This window comes from Hyalella azteca, unplaced genomic scaffold, assembly GCF_000764305.2.
Source record: "Hyalella azteca isolate HAZT.00-mixed unplaced genomic scaffold, Hazt_2.0.2 contig12831, whole genome shotgun sequence".
NCBI lineage: Eukaryota > Metazoa > Arthropoda > Malacostraca > Amphipoda > Hyalellidae > Hyalella > Hyalella azteca.
This window is the reverse complement of record NW_025942776.1, coordinates 18,429-36,061: the sequence shown is the minus strand read 5'-3', so window position 1 is coordinate 36,061 and position 17,633 is coordinate 18,429. Positions and strand designations below refer to the sequence as shown.

Sequence of the window (17,633 nt, the reverse complement as noted above, 5' to 3'; positions counted from 1 at the left end):
GAAATGCCAGCCGTAACTATAGAGCCGTAATGCCAGCCGTAACTATAGAGCCGTAATGCTAGCCGTAACTATAGAGCCGTAATGCGGGCCGTAACTATAGAGGTTAGGTAAAGTCTTTGGTTGACTGACGGTTAAACTTAATAGACAGAAGACGTTGATATAACGGTAATTAAACGTTGTTTATATGAATGCATCTCGTAATCAATGTTGTGTCTATACGTCATTCGCCGAGAGCGAAAAATTTTTATTGTAGGGATTTTACGCGATTTTGATGAAAATTTTCAGAGCTAAAGCTACAGAGCGTTCCTGTAATTTCATACAATAACTGAAATTTCAATGATATTTGTGAGAAATAATTTGAGGAATAAATGATAATTTTCCTTCGGCGGAAATTTGCATACAAGTTAACGTTGCATTGATAATTATTGGAAGAAGATTTGGACGTTAAGTTTGGCCGCTGGGTTGCACGATTGGAGCGCTTGAATTCTAATCTTGGCAGGTTCTACCTCCACCAATTTTTGGGACTCAATTGAATATTAAATAATCCTGTCTCACAAAAATATTTTACAGTCTGCGATAGGAAACATAGTGTCCCCAGCCTCACATCACTGCTTGTTGAAAGTTCATGGTTTCAAAATTAGGTATGTTCGACTGACTGCATATACATTCATCTCTTCTAGGCATTCGTGTTTCATCTCTAATTTAAACTACTTCATTTTTTGGTTCGACTTGGTTTTTACTCAATCTCTTGCCCAATTATCACGAAATTTTAACCTGATCCTTACTCGATTCTTGCACAGTTTTTATTAATTTTAATTTGGTCCTGACTGAAGATCTTGCTGCATTATCACTTCATTTCATCTTGCCCTAACTCAATTTCTTTTCCAATTATAACAAGTGATTACACATTGAAATTCACCGACTTTTTGTTCTGCTTTCTCGCTTGTTCATCTTGCCGGTAGACGCCAAGTTTAAAATCATTCTTTTTTCCTTTTCAGGAGCAACTTTCATTATAACTTCGACGAATGAAACATTAGTGAGGCTGCATTACGAACCTTGTTGTGGCATAAAGCCTCTCTGAAATAGGATTCTCTAGACGAGCCTATTTATGATCTAAAGGCTTAAATACCTTGCTGCCTATTTCGAATTTATTTATTCATATTCATATATTTATTCAATTTATTTATTCAAATAACCCTGACATTAAGTGTATGGGAATCCGGCATCATATTAAAATATGGATTCATTGAAGTTTTCATGCTCTCACTTCGCTTAATTGTAATGGTTTCATGTAGCTAGTAGTTACAGTATCGGTCCAGTTGTCGTCAAGTAATATTCACAGAGGTGGGCAGTAGCGCGCTACTTATAGCGGCCGCTAATAGCGGCCGCTACATATTTAAGTAACGATACGAGGTTTTGCCGCTACAGCGCTACCGCTACATTTATAGATAAAGCCTTTAGATTTTACTTAATAATATTAAATATTATTTAAAAACCAGCATGAAACATACATAATATAATTACAGAATAAAACTGTACGAAAGATTTCGGTGTAATGTTGTCAACCTCAGCCTGTTACTAGTGTCAACATGTTAGTTGTTACGTTAATTAATTCTTAATAAAAAAAAGGCTCGGTAACGAGTTCTCGTTAGTTTACTGATGGTTATACCAACTAAGCATATGACGTTGAAATAACGGTGATCAAACGTTTATATGTACTCAACTCGTAATCAATGTCTCAATGTTATGTCTGCGTCATTTGCCGATAGCGAAAATATTTTTATTAGCGGGATTTTACGTCAGTTTATGAAAATTTTTCAGCTAAAGTGAGTTCATGGAATTTCATACAATAATTCAAATTTCAATATGTTTTTAGGAAAAATATGAGGAATAAATAGTATTTTTCTTGTGGCGGAAATTGGCAGACAATTTGACATTTCATTGAAAATCATAGGAAGATTTGGACTTTAAGTTTTGCCGCCGGGATGCATGGTTGGACCGTTGAATTCTAATCTTGGCAACCTCGACCAATTTTTGGGACTAAATCGAATATAAAATATTCGATTTTATAGGATAAAAAATCGAATATTCAAAAAAATATAACAGTCTGGGATAGGAAACACTGTGTCTCCAGTCTCAAATCACTGCTTGTTTGAAAGTTAATGGTTTCGACATTAGGTGCGTTCGACCGACTGCAAATACATTCATTCCTTTAATGCATTCATGTTTCATCTTCAATTTAAATGACTTAATTTTTTGCTACAACTTGGTTTTTAATCACTCTTTTGCCCAATTATCACTTCACTCTTACTTATATTCTTGCCCAATTAAGTATCATGAAATTTTAACATGGTCCTTACTAATTGTCTTGCCCAAGTATCACGAAATATTCATTTGGTCCTTACTCGATTCCTTGCACAATTTTTATTAATTTTAATCTGGTCCTCACTGAAGATCTTGCCTAATCTTCACTTAATTTAATCTTGTCCTTACTCAATTTCTTGTCTAATTATAACAACTGATTGCACATTTACATGCATCACCTTTTTGCTCTCCTTTCTCGTTCGTTCATCTTGACGATAGGCGCCAAGTTTAAACTCACGTTATTTTTTTCCATTTTCCGAGCAACTTTCATTATAACTTCGACGAATGAAATATTGGTGAGGCTGCGTTATGAATCTTGTTGTGAAATAAGCCTCTCCGAAATATGATTTTCTTGACGAGCCCCTTCATTATCTAGAATCTCGATTAATTTAAATTATTTCCTTTAGTTAATAGTTATCGGTCCAGTTGTCATCAAGCAATGATTGCTCTTATATCTCTGCTTTGCACCATATATTGTTGGTTTTTTTTTGCGAGAAGGGAACTGGTTTACAGTTCTTATTATATATTTCTTGGGAGAGCAATTAAAAGTTTGATCAAAGAAACGAAAAATATTAAGGACTTTATTTATCTCTAATTTAGACAGTAATTGCTTTTGCTTTTCCTTGTATCCTCGCGGAAACTATCAATAATTGTTTTAGTCGACTGAAAGAAATTGGAACAATGGAATTAAAACCTACAGAAATAAAAATTAATCAAACTACATTATACAGGTACAAAAAATACATCTCAAAGATTAGATATTCAAATTTTCGTCTTTTCTTTCCCTGTTGTTTTACTTTCTTGAGCACGGTCGATGAAATTTTCTTAAAAATAGTTAGAAACGTTTACCTACGGAGGCTGAATTCTCGTTCGTGTATCATTAGAACGATTATTTTTATTGTATGTGAAATTTCCAGCGCTCTGATAATAGCCAATTTTCCCATTTGTCGCCTATTAGGGACGATCTTTTAATGCGCTCCACAGCCCATCTGCGCCTCCGACATTAGGACCAACGGTCATTAAGAGTGACACATTGATTCCCTTTGTAGCGATTATAAAGATCTGCTCTGCGAGGGCCATTACGGCAGTAAAGCGGCGCCGGCGCGGCGATATTGCGGTCATTCCAGACACCAGCGCCCGACCATCAGGAGCCGCTGTCGTGGCTCATCAGGCGCCGCTGTCATGGCTCATCAGGCGCGTTGTCGTGGTTCATCAGGCGCTGCTGTCGTGGCTCATCAGGCGCCGTTGTCATGGCTCATCAGGCGCCGTCGTGGCTCATCAGGCGCCGCTGTCGTGGCTCATCAGGCGCCGCTGTCGTGGCTCATCAGGCGCCGTTGTCGTGGCTCATCAGGCGCCGCTATCGTGGCTCATCAGGCGCCGCTATCGTGGCTCATCAGGCGCCGCTGCCGTGGCTCATCAGGCGTCGCTCTCGTGGCTCATCAGGCGCCGCTGTCGTGGCTCATCAGGCGCCGCTGTCGTGACTCATCAGGCGCCGCTCTCGTGATCGCTGTCGTCATTGTGCGCCGTTAACGGAAATTCCTTTCATCAGCGAAGGCCCCAACTTGAATAATGCGAATAATATGCATATTATTGAGCCCACCCCAAGCCTAGCGTTTTTTACGGAATTTTTCTGCATGATAACATCAGTGAAATTTTCCCTTGATAATAATAGCCACAAAAGGGAATTTCTGCGTGAAAATTTAAGCGTATGAGAGAAAATATTTTTGGACGTGAATTTTTACATTGGATGGAAATGCTCTGAAGCGTTCTATTAAAGTTGCTATAGTCTCCCACTTTTACCTGCGATTTTAACATATTTTTTCTTTATTTTCTTTTTATTGTACAAAGTTACCGGATTTCTTGCTAAAATTAGCCACATGCCTTTAGTTTGTCTTTATTTCGAGTACTTTATTCCATTTACTGTCACCGTTCACATCTATTTGTTATAATATCTTCATCTCGAGCAACTCAGTATATTTTCCAACGGCAAGCTCTGGAATGAAGTTCAGGAATTTTTTGTAGCTGATCTCGTATAAAGCGACTAAATTTTGGTGGCGCGTGTTGTGTCGCATAGACTGTATTCTTGCACTTGTCTTCAACTGCAACAAAGTTACTTAATTTGTGACAGACGAAAGGTCTTTTAATTTGTGACGGGCGAAAATGTCTTTTTAGTTGTAACGGACGAAAAACTATTTTAATTTTTGGCAGACGAAAAGGTCTCTTACTCTGTGACGTATTTCGCGAATGAAAAAGCCTAATTTGACTTGCAAATTATATTTTATTCAACTTCTATTGTTATCTGGATTAAACTTGTGCGGTTCTTTATTTTGAAAAACTTCTTTGTTTCGTTTCATGAAACCTGGTCAATCCTTTTGTAGGAACTTATACCAAGAAGTTTTATTATCATTATTTTTACTTTTTATTGCATATTTAGGCCAAAAATATTTAATCCACGAAAAAATATCGTACTACCAGAAGAATCTTGACTAATTATATTTCACGGTCATGCCAAATAAGGCGCTTACGACGAGCATAAGGCGTGTTTCGTGAGTAAAGCCAAATTCCTTTTTAGCGCATTTTCTCTCTATAGAAAAAATGCACTATTGTGCTCGCCATGTCCGTCTGTCTGTCTGTCCGTCCGTCCGTGACTTCACGTTTTTGTCGATTTTAAGAAGCAAACATGCCTGTATCAAAGATACGACATCTCTAGCTCTAATGCACTGTACTAATCGTAATGAAAACTGATTTATGTACGAGAAAATGCGCTCTCTGTCACTCACTGCCGTGAGTACTGAGTTATATTTTTTACAATTTTACCTGTTCTTACACGTTAATTACACGCATCGCGTACGTTCTTATTTCCTTACTGACACTAACATTCATTTCCATTGCCACAAACAAACTTTTTTAATTCTTAGATTTCACATCAATTGTGTTCTATTAATAAGTGAAGTTTTTAACATAGTAAATCAGTAAGCGAGGTAACGTAAACTGAACGTTAACCGGTAGCAACTTTAAAAATAGAGCGACTTACTTTCGATTGATTGTTCATCCTGAAAATATTTCATTTACATTAATCAATTACGTGTTTCAGTCCTAATTAAGTCCCACATGCCAAACAAAGAATTAAAACTTTTTTGTTTCTATAAATGCACCGAATCTTCATTTTACTGTACATAATTAATTCTAAATATTTTCTGTTGATTCGAATAACGTTTATTCAATAGTGAAAGGGGCTATGCATTTTATACTAGAAATTCGTTCTGTATAAGATCATGTTAACAAGTTTTACTAATATGGTACATCACCCACTTTTCCGACATAAAACAGAATTTTTTCATGTTGAATGTTATTGGTCAAAGCTACAAACTGTATCGATTAGTTTATAAATATCAGATAATGAATGTTGAACGTAGAAAACATTGATGAGATACAATACTTTCTGCGAAATGAAATAAATATTGTTCTCTCACTATGAAAAGAAGTTGTTGCCGCTGATGTTAGTGTAAACATAATAATTGGTTGTTTGATCCTAAAAAAATTCACTCCCTTGCCGAACAATTTTGGAGGATGTAAGTTAGCTTTGGTGATTTTTCTTTTATTAGTGAAAAAGGACGAGTGAATCAGTGAATTATACTAATCCTAAACTAAGAGATGAAAAATTCTGCGAGTAACAAATTCCGGATGAGTTTAAATTCGGGCTGAGGTAATTTCTTTGTACTACGTAAATAGGTAGGCATTCAGAAAGCAAATAATATTTAAGTATGATATTCTTGTTGATGTCATGTAAAGGTTTAACTGTTTAATCTCATATTTTGCTTTTTTCTACGAAAATTCACAGCAAAAAATTTCTGTCACGTTGAAGTTCTTAACACCTGCACAAGCTTCTTTTTTCCACTCTTTAATTCACTGCATAACGCAAGATAGAGTATATACATCGGATAGGATCAGAGTTTGTACAGTTTGAATAGGTTAATTGTAAGAGTTTGAGAAGTTGTACTGAAACGTGAATCTTGAAGTAAAGTCCTATGAACTTAAAAATTTTTCTTGTGAATTGAAAATACTTTAGACGCGCTGATAACGTTGTTTCTTAATATTATCTTCGATGCCTGTAAAGTTCCTGCTTGAAATTATATTACATATATTCAATAAAAATTCAATCATGCAGACCGAGAAGCCGTCCCTGGAAGCAAAATTATCCGTCGCTGGTTCATTGCAGATTCGAGCCTGCATATGAGACGCGCGTTTTTACTTGACTCGCTNCGATTATTTTAGGCTTTAAAAAGTATTAATTATGAGTAATTAAACTATATTATTATATAATATATATATGTAAATCAGGTTTCGAGCGACGCCGACCTGAAGCAGCTGTCAGACTCGTGCTCCCTGAAGGACCTCCTTCGCTACGACGACCTCGACACAGACGGTCACCTCAACCTCAACGAGTTCTACACCGCCTTCAGTAAGTTGTACAGTAAGTCTCCCATCGTAACGCTTCTTTTGTGCACAGTCTGTATTCTTAAGTTTGTCAATGGTGCCTGATGTTGCGCTGCTGCTGCCTTTACGTTAAACACGTTTCTTTTCTGCGCATTTGCTGCCTCAGGTTTTTGAGGCGCTTTTATACATATTTTTTTTGTTACTAACGCCATAAAATGTAGGCCTCTACAAGCATGGCATGATTTTTAAAAGTAGGCTGATAGCATCTTCATATCTATAATTTTTGGCTTTATTAATATACATATTCATTTTTATATCATATTTATCTTTTTCAAAAAAGTAAATGATTATATTTTCTTTTGTATTGACCTTGCTTTCGAAGTCACAAGATGAACTCTAATAAAAATATGTAAATCATCGTTCCAGTCTCCCATTGAGCCGGTCTAAATATATGAGCAGTCATAAAACTTTCAAATTAAATTGAAAGTAAAGATCGAGCATATATTTCTTTGAATTTTGATTACATAATAGTCAATAATACTCGTCATAAAATATCTTAAAAACCTTCTAGTAAGTGAAACTAGAAGTATAACAAAGGACCAATATGCACCATTGATTTTTCACGCGATTTGTTATTATTTCACACAGTTAGTAATTGCCTACTGCATAAAAAATATAAATTTTTTAAACGGCAATATTTTTTTGACTGCGAATCCTTCTGGACTGTTTATTTGAAGCCTAAGTTTTTTTAGAAGTTCCTATTTTTTTGTGAAGTTCCTATTAGTGAAACACGTGCTTTGACGGCATTTTAATAGATGTGGCTGCTTTGTTTAGAGAACAAGTTACTGTTCCCAGTAGACACAGCTTGTTTAAAATAATATTAATCTGTAGCTTTGTTTTTCTATAGCTTCTTTGTTCAAAAGCTTTATTGTTATATAGCTATTATTATACCTGCAGTCGCATATACCACTGAGAATAATACCTGCAATCGCAGATACCGCTGAGAACAATACTTGAAGCCACAGATACTACTGAGAACAATACCTGCAGCCGTAGTTACCACTGAGAACAATACCTGCAGCGGCAGATACCACTGAGAACAATACCTGCAAGCTCACTTACCACTGAGAACAATACCTGCAGCCATAGTTACGCCTGAGAACAATACCTGCAGCCGTAGTTACCACTGAGAACAATACCTGCAGCCATAGTTACCACTGAGAACAATACCTGCAGCCATAGTTACCACTGAGAACAATACCTGCAGCCATAGTTACCACTGAGAACAATACCTGCAGCCACAGTTACCGCTGAGAACAATATATGCAGCCGCAGATACCACTGAGAACAATGCCTGCAGCCACAGATACCACTGAGAACAATACCTGCAGCCACAGATACCACTGAGAACAATGCCTGCAGTAACAGATACCACTGAGAACAATACCTGCATCCACAGATACCACTGAGAACAATACCTGCAGCCCCAGATACCACTGAGAACAATACCTGCAGCCCCAGATACCACTGATAACAAAACCTGCAGCCACAGATACCACTGAGAACAATACCTGCAGCCCCAGATACCACTGAGAACAATACCTGCATCCACAGATACCACTGAGAACAATACCTGCAGCCGTAGTTACTCCTGAAAACAATACATGCAGCCACAGAAGCAGTTCATAGTGAAGATTGCTTAAAATTTGCAGTATTTAACCTCGGAATTCCCGATTTACCGACACAAATTTTACGAGTGCAATTGGTGATCCTTAGTAATGGACTTTAAGAGGGATCTGAGCGCCTGGTTCAGGGATTGGGAATGAGATACTTCTTGGGATTCCGGAGTCACACACTACTAAAAATGCATGGAGTTTTGTCCGAATAGTGACACAATTTGTTACGAAACACTAATACGACGTTTCGTTGTTCTAAATAGGTAAGGATGAAAGGTACAAACGAAAAAAGGCCTCGCTATTAGGAAATAAAAGGCATCGCTATATGTCACTGGATTGTGTTCGAATAAATTGTTGGGATTTGGCTTTAGAGTTTTAAGAAATACCTCACACGGTTAAAACGGGCTTCGTTTTAAAATACGGGCTTCGTTTCATATTAGCATAGGATGTCTGAATTTTTTCCCTAAGGCTAATTCGATTTCTGCCCAAATCTCATTTTCGAGTAGGATAATATTCACAAGATCTTGTAATTATATCGATCCAAATCTCATTGTATATATCGTCTTGTAACTTGATAATAAATTTCGATACATTTGGAACGTTGTTGACATATTAAAAAATTCTTTCGGTACTTTGATTTTCGATTTCGACCATGGACAAAGTTTCCCTTATTTATTTGAGAGTACCTTGCATAGTTCAATCTTAACAAGAATTTGCACTGCTATTACCTGGAGCGCTTGTACGCGAGAATCTCGGAAACACTGACCAAGAATCTCTTGCCGGCAGACATTGTTCACCTGGGTAATTTGTAGACTCATTCATTTGTATTATTCAGTATAAAATTTATAGTACAATTTAATATCTGAATTAATTTTTTATAATAATTGTATTTTTTGTATACTCAGCTGATGTTCGGGGGCGCAAACGCTGAGATGAGGGAGATTCTTGGAAGCATTCCGCTCTCACAAATTGGCATTAACCTTATCCACACAGATGATTTTTAATGCAGAACAATTAAGGTTCAGCGCTTGTCTATTTTTTATATGAGCAAGAAATACACAAATGCTCGCTTCTCTTGCGTATAATAAACTTTGCTTAACCCTTCAGTGGACGCGTTCGATAACNCACAAAAGAGGTGATATATATCACCGTCTATGGAAGTTGGGCACATTAATAATTGCAGTCAAAGTGTAAAATATTAAGTTTAAAACCAGCGATTCTCCTTATTATTACTCTACGAAGCATTCATCGTGGCTCTTTCTTAGGAATAAAAATCGCTGATAGCTTCTACAATCAGAATTACTAATATTTCACAGACAGTACACGTCTAACTAAATAAAACTTTATTTAGTATTATTTCGAAAGTAAATTAGCAGATGGGCGACGCCTATTGCTATTTTCCTACTAAGGTGGCAAGAATGGCAAGAATATAACTGCAGCAAAATTACAAAAGATTTGCACATTCTCTTCACTCTTCGCTGTCTTGTTTTCGAAACACGAACATCCGGCGTTTATTACACATGTTTCTTTATAATCATATTATGAGATTCAAGCATCTGAAATTGAGACGTAATGTTCAATAGGCTCAACAGAGTGCCAGACACTGACTCAGCGTCGATACAACATTACGTGAGCAAGGCCGCTCTTTGTGGGTGGAAGTACTAAGTGTATAAAATAAGGGCTGCGCTCTTTGATAAACCCTACAAGTTGCTTGCACAACCTCCGCGATGTAACACTCATCGTTAGTTACTCCGACCGAACGGTAGAAGTCTTAGCCGTATACCTGTCTAAACCTCTTTAGTGAATTCGAAACGTAACCACCCTGTTTCGAGATAAGTGTAAGCTAGACAGAGTGTGCATTATTTATCCCCACATAATAAAAAAATAACTGTCCTCAGATTAAACCTATGTGCAATCTATAAATAAATACGCCGGACATTCATCTATTACCCCGACAGTGGCACCTTGATAATGTCACCTGACAAAGTGCCGTCCGAATAAAGTATTTTCTCTCGCTGACACATACATGAACACTGCATCTAGTGAACGCTCACTCGCGGCGGGGGACTGGCAGAAATGTTCCTCCGCAGCCCCAGCGGTTCAAGCAGGGCAAATGCAACGAACATATCCCCTGGCATGGCTTATCAGATAAATTAGCATGTTATCTAGGCGTGGATTTGCAATACAATCTACATTTCATTCATGTATTAACAATACATGGAGTGTAACAACAATTTGAACCGTGGGTTTACAATGTTTGGAGCGAATTCACGGTGTATTGTCACTGCTTCCAGACCCGAATATACGATGTAATTCGCATATTCACAATGTAAGGCGTGCATTTACGTTTTGAAGCATGTATTCATGATGTAAATTTCATATTTTCAATATGTAAACCCTTCCCACGCAGGCGTGTCGGTGGTGTCGCTGGACAAGGCCCTGGAGGTGAACGTAGTGTCGGCGCGCGTAGGGGACAACCTCGAGATTAAGTGTGACGTCACCGGCACCCCCACGCCCCCCATTGTCTGGAGGAGGAATGGGCTCGATCTCGCCGCACTCAACTCTGAGGTGATGATTAACAGAAGGATTGGGGTGATGAATTTTATCATTTTTAATGTATATTAAAATAAATTAGATGTTTGTTGCACCCCCATGCCTCCCATCGTTTGTAGAATGAATGGGCTTGACCTCGTCATCTTTAATTCCATGGTAATGATGAATAAATTGCTGCTCTGCATTGTAAATTATCAGTGTAAATAAATAAATAAAAATAGAAAAGCATGAAAAAAATATACGTAGAAGAATACGATTATATTTTTATCAGGCTCTTGCCAATGGTTTTGTGTTCAGCTATAATTTATAATGTCATTTCCGTAAAATAATTTCGTCCAGCAATAATGTTAGAAATAATTAATAGTATTTTTCGTGTTTTCGTGGCCAGGACATTCGTGTGTTCGTGGACGGATCGCTCTACCTGACGCGCCTGCAGCTCGTGCACGCAGGGAACTACACGTGTCACGCTGNGTATAAGAGACAGGTACCTGACGCGCCTGCAGCTCGTGCACGCAGGAAACTACACGTGTCATGCTGACCGAAACAGCGACGTCGTGCAGACACACGTGCTCCACGTGCACAGTCAGTCACGCAATTTACTTATATAGTACATCTAGAATTAATTATCTAGTGAGTCGCTCTCCAAACAATTTACAAATCCAAAACATTTAGAATTACTTATCTAGTAATATAGATTTACTTATCTAGAGTGACGCCGTGCAGACAATTTACCTATCTAGCGAATCTAGATTTACTTACTTAGAGTTACGCTGTACTGACTATTTACTTATCTAGTAAATCAAGATTTACTTACCTAGAGTTACTGTAAAGACTATTCACTTATCTAGTAAATCCTGATTTTCTTACCTAGAGTGACGCCGTGCATATAATTTACAAAACTAGTAAATCTAGATTTACTTATCTAGAGCTAGGCCTTCTAAAAATTCTGTTAATGATGTATATCTACATTTACTTATCTAAAGTGGAGCCGCGCATGCGCGCGTGCACAGTCATTCACGTAGCTTCATAACTTCGTAGTCAAGTATCCTAGGTATAATCCTTAGGATTATTTTTAATAAACTTTGAAGGATCCTAGGTATGATACTAAGGATTATTTTAATTAAATTTTGAAGGTACTTACACTGAGAAATGAATGTGTCGTTGATCGAATTGTGAAGCTTTTTAGCGCATTTTCTCAATTATGGAAAAAATGCACTATTGTGCTCGCCATTTCCGTCTGCCTGTCTGTCTGTCTGTCTGTCCGTCCGTCCGTCAGTCTGTCCTCGCCATTTCCGTCTGCCTGTCTGTCTGTCTGTCTGTCCGTCCGTCCGTCCGTTACCTCAAGTTTTCGTCGACGAGAAAATGCGCTCTCTGTTACTCACTGCAGTGAGTACTGAGTTATATTTTTTCAACCATGTTACGAGCAAAGAGCGGACGTAGCACTGATGCGTATTTTTTTCGCCAAACTGGGTCAGGATGACCCAAGCAAGGTCAAAAATCACATTGCTATTCAAACAATATCTCTCTTATTTCTCTGAGTGCGCCAATTTTAGACGTCACTTTCTGTCCTTGAAATCCTGCCCCTTCAAAGCCTCAATTTATTACTATTTTATAAGTAATTTATTTATTACTTATTATATCACACGTACATTTTTGGATAACTAAGTAAAATGATTTTCAATACAATAAGTAAAATATTTAATACTCTAAAGTAATACTTATAATAATAATAGCCTTCAGGAATCTACAGTTTTCAAATTAAGGACTCAGGATAAATTTCTTTTGATGATGCTTGTTAAGGAACCTTCTGCATGAAACTTCTTAGCAGTAAACTATTTAAATTAATAATTATAGTTAAAAATTAATATATCATAATAAAATCCATTACAATACTGCGATATAAAATATGTCATATGCAAATGATAGCTTAATTTATTGCACGGTACATCATCCTTAATCATTTTTTTTTTCTTGTTTATCATCCCTATGAACGATTTCTGGCAATTTCGCTTCTAAAATATTGCATTTCAACGATGACATCACTTCACTCGTCAGTAGAGAACTAAATAAAACTAAAACTTAAAAACTTAATAAAAATATTGTTAAACTTAACTGTTATATTCTAATGTTGTTTTAACATTATTTAAGAAAAGCAAGTATAATTAAATAAATAATTTAGAATCCTTGCAGAAAATCTAAACAACTACAACTGCTCGCTCTTTCGTCGATCAGGGAAATGGAAGTTGAGCTGCGGTTTACGTTGTCAATTCCGGGCTGGTCTCTAAAGTAGTTTTGCTGTAGCGCTTTGGTTTAACGGCGTCGAAGCAATCGCATTTGCGTGTGAGCGGCTTACAACAACGCTGGTGCTGGAAATGTATTCCTGTTCTAGTCTCCTATGCACTGTACTTGAAGTCGCTGAAAAATTCGCTGCTCTATATATTTATCTTTGTTTTCCATCCTTTCCTTGTGCTGTACTTTAAGAGGCTGATAAAATATACTGTTGTGAATATGATCCATTTTCTCAATCCATGTTCTTTCCATGCACGGTTTCTATCTTTCTTTCTAAATTACATATGTACTGTGCATAGGAGAGCCGTATTTAGATGGACGATTGTTTATCCAAAATGCGTTTTATAAACTGAAGAGCAAATCACTTCGCATAGATAGCAGCTGAAGTTAATACCTAAAAATCGGATTTGTGTGTCATAAAACACATGAAAAATTTCATCAAAGGAAAGTAAATGAATTCTTTAAAAAATTAAATGAGGTCATGAGTCGTCCTGGAGTTTGTTGAGCTCTGTATTCAGACTAATCCTTTGAACGTCCTCAAGTTTCGTCAGTCATTTCTTACGTAAGATAAAACTTAAGGTCGTTCAAATTCAGCGCTTTGCAGTCACGGCATAGCCTAAGTTTGCACGAACTATTTAGTATTTCGTGTCAATGATTTTTAAATTCAGTTCACGCCCACTCAGACAAATGAAGGAGATTTTGTCCACATAGCGATGTAATTTCAGTCTTTTTTTGGTCATTCCGACCCATTTTGGCCTCGCAAAAGAGGGATTCAGGGATAAATACTCTCTTTAATAGTTATGTGGTCAGGAAAGTGTGTCGCTTTTTAGACAATATGACCCAATAACTTTTATATGTGCGGCAGTAAGCTTCTTTTTACCTAGTTCACTTTACGCGCCCACAATGACATGAAATTTGTATGCAAGGAACCTACTATAATAATGTAGTATATAGGCTCGCCAGCGCTCATTTGCATGCTAACAACACTCGAGTCCCGAGGTGTGGCGCTTTTAATGAATGCCTGCCTTTATATACAATGAATTACTATACAATGAATTACTTGAATTTAAACGAACCTTGAGATTTTGGGGAAAATTTTTGCAATTATTCATATTGCGGCTTATGACGATTAGCAAGACTTTCTTGATTCTTGCTTGGTTGCGGACTTCTTTTAGCTGCCGAAGTCAAGCCGAAACTTGGAATAAAAAATTTAAGACTCGAGTTGAGGGAATTTTTTTCGTATCATCAAGTGACGTTGAGCTATCAGGTTTTTGATTTACTTCTGAAATCTGCATAGACTTTTAATGAGTTTTAATATTGAAATTTCACTCTAAATTTACGCTAAACCTGGGCAAAACTTTCGTTAAACGCTATAAATTCAGGCTAAACTTATGGATAGTTTAATTTATCTGAATTCAATCGATGAGGTTTTTGATTTATTTGATTATCTGAATTAGTTTGCCATTGAAAAATTATTTATCGCGTCTGAGTTGCTTGTTATTCAGCATTTAGCTGAATGAGCTGCTGGTATAATATTAAAAATTTATTTTGAGATAATAAAATATTTTTCGGCTGTTTTGTTGCTGAATTGAATCTGTCATTTAAAGAGTCTACGTTTTTAAGGAGTATTGTAAATTTAAAACTATCAGTGGATGCAAATCGAATATAAAGTAACCCAAACTATAATTTCAATCATGTTAAAGTCAAATTGTTTGATAATAGTTCTTCTAGATTCGATCTTTTTCGATTCGACTCAAAATAAAATAATAAAAGTTTTCTGTTGTCAATATAAGACAAAAAACTTGATAATGACGATAATAATATTAACAAATAATATTATTAGCAATAGCAATATTTATATTAATTATAAAAACAATAGGAATAAGTATAATAATGATAATAATAGAAATAGTAATAATTATAGTAATAAAGCGGAAAACAGGGTCTCGATTTTTCCTTTCCCTTTTTAATAAAATCGGTTTCTGCGAACAAACAATATACAAAGTAAAAATGGTTACATAAAATTAGTATTGCACAAAAGGTATAATCGAGAAGTAAAATAATTTATTTCGAACATATAACACGATAAAAGTCAAGTATACTAGCTATCCGGATCTTCAGAATTAAAACACACGTACCAAACATTTCCTTCTGTTCTGTCCAGAGCCAACACCGCAACTGAAACTCTAGATGCTTTTAAAACCGAATTAAAGTGAAATGTCAGTGACACACGTGCATCAGGTGAACGAAATATACAAGAGAACTGCAGTTGAGAACCAGGAATTCAATAATAATAATAATAAAAATAATAATAACTATAATAATAATAATAACAATAATAATAATAATAACAATAGTTATAATTTTTATAATAGCAATAACAACTGTGCAGCGGTGCCGCGCGTACAAGTGACGCCCCACATCCAGGACCTGCGGCCTGGCGAGGAGGCGCACATGAGCTGTCGCGCTACGGGCGAGCCTTTCCCTAAGGTCAGGCGCGGTGATGTACTACTTTCTATTTTAATACTACTTATTCTAATGATATTTATTCTAATACTATATGCTACTAATTAGGATACTGCCTCAGAATATTTTATATTAGAATGATAGAATATACATATTGTTATTTCTATCAACAATGGTTTTTAAAAGTTCCATCAATAGTTTAGAACCCTATTTCACTAGTTATAATATAATGTTTTATTTATGGTTCGTGTGTGCTGCATAGACCACGCTGAGTAACAATACATTTTAATATTTAATTTATTTTAATTTCTTCAATAATTATTTTTGAAGTTATTTATTGAAGATCTCACCCAAATAAAAATTTAAGGGGGCGCATTGATGATTATCGGTGGCTATGCAGCTATTGTTTGAAGATCGTTTTTTCAATTCGTTCAGTTACAAAAATTTTGGATTCACGTATTATTTTCTTAATTGCATCGTAATTTTTTCTGTATTCCATAACCAATTCAAGTGTCCGAATAATTAAAATGTTGTCTTCATCTAACATTTTCAATTATTTCGGCAACAATAATTTCTTTTTTTTTCTGTGCAATTATTGTCAGGTGAAAATGTTGATACCATTCGTCCCTGGATATTTCCTGATTGATGTCTTCCTTGTTGAAAGATAAGATCCTTCACATGCGATATGTTCATGAGCATTTCCTTGTATTAGCCTTTCCTGTTTATAAGTCACGCCCTCGGTGACGTCACGTAGCGAAGCTATTTGAGCTCTGCCCAGACGCGGAAAGCTCAGTCTTGGGCCGAGAACAGTCGTGTGTAAGCCCTTACTCTTGTCCGTATCCATCAGGACAGTAACTTTAAATTAATGTCAGAGTAGAAGATACACTCTAGACTTATCCCTACTTCAACTGGACGCCGAAGACATCAGTGTAAAAGCTCCAACTTATAAGCTTAGATTATCCTAAACTGTAAGCCTAACTATAATCCTAAAAGTATATTATAAAATCGTTTACGCTGTTCCTCTATATCCTCGAATCCCGCTACATACGAACCACCCTCAGGTCATACTCAATTAAATTCTATATCGCAGCGTCTACTACCAAATCGTAACATTTTACATAATTTCTCTATTACTGCATGTATCTCTTTATCTCCATTTATCTATTTCTACTTTTGTCTATTCCCAAATTGATCTATTCCGGCATTTATCAACTCCTACATTTATCTATTTCTACATTTGTTAATTTCTGCATTTATCTATTCCAAAATTCATTTATTTCCCAATTCATTTATGCCAAAATTAATCTATTTCCAAATTCATTTATTTACCTACATTTATCTATTCCTACATTTATCCATTCCTACATTTCTGGCGTAGGTTGAGTGGCTGAAGAACGACGAGCCGCTGCGCGTGGACATCCCCCACAAGTACGAGGTGCTCGGCAACGGAACGCAACTCCGCGTCCGCAACATCGGCTTTGCGGACACCGGAGCCTACATGTGTCAGGCGGGGGGCGTGGGGGGTGTGGCCCGCGATATTAGTTCCCTGGTGGTGCAGGAGAACCCTCTGCAGAGTGAGTAGTGTGTCCTGCAGAGTGAGTTGTGTGTCCTGCAGAGTGAGTAGTGTGTCCTGCAGAGTGAGTAGTGTCCTGCACAGTGAGTAGTGTGTCCTGCAGAGTGAGTAGTGTCCTGCAGAGTGAGTAGTGTCCTGCAGAGTGAGTAGTGTGTCCTGCAGAGTGAGTAGTGCCCTGCAGAGTGAATAGTGTCCTGCAGAGTGAGTAGTGAGTCCTGCAGAGTGAGTAGTGTGTCCTGCAGAGTGAGTAGTGTGTCCTGCAGAGTGAGTAGTGT

General features: G+C 36.8%; 1 protein-coding gene across 1 annotated transcript in view; it reads left to right on the top strand.

Annotated features, from left to right (window-relative positions):
- Positions 1-17,633, top strand: part of LOC108667666 (follistatin-related protein 5-like) — an 85,371-nt gene that overhangs the window by 54,769 nt on the left and 12,969 nt on the right. Inside the window, 7 exon segments of the mRNA XM_047883420.1 lie at positions 3,414-3,882; positions 6,706-6,838; positions 10,888-11,045; positions 11,419-11,469; positions 11,534-11,612; positions 15,712-15,809; positions 17,164-17,359. Coding sequence (XP_047739376.1) covers positions 3,414-3,882; positions 6,706-6,838; positions 10,888-11,045; positions 11,419-11,469; positions 11,534-11,612; positions 15,712-15,809; positions 17,164-17,359 — 1,184 coding nt within the window.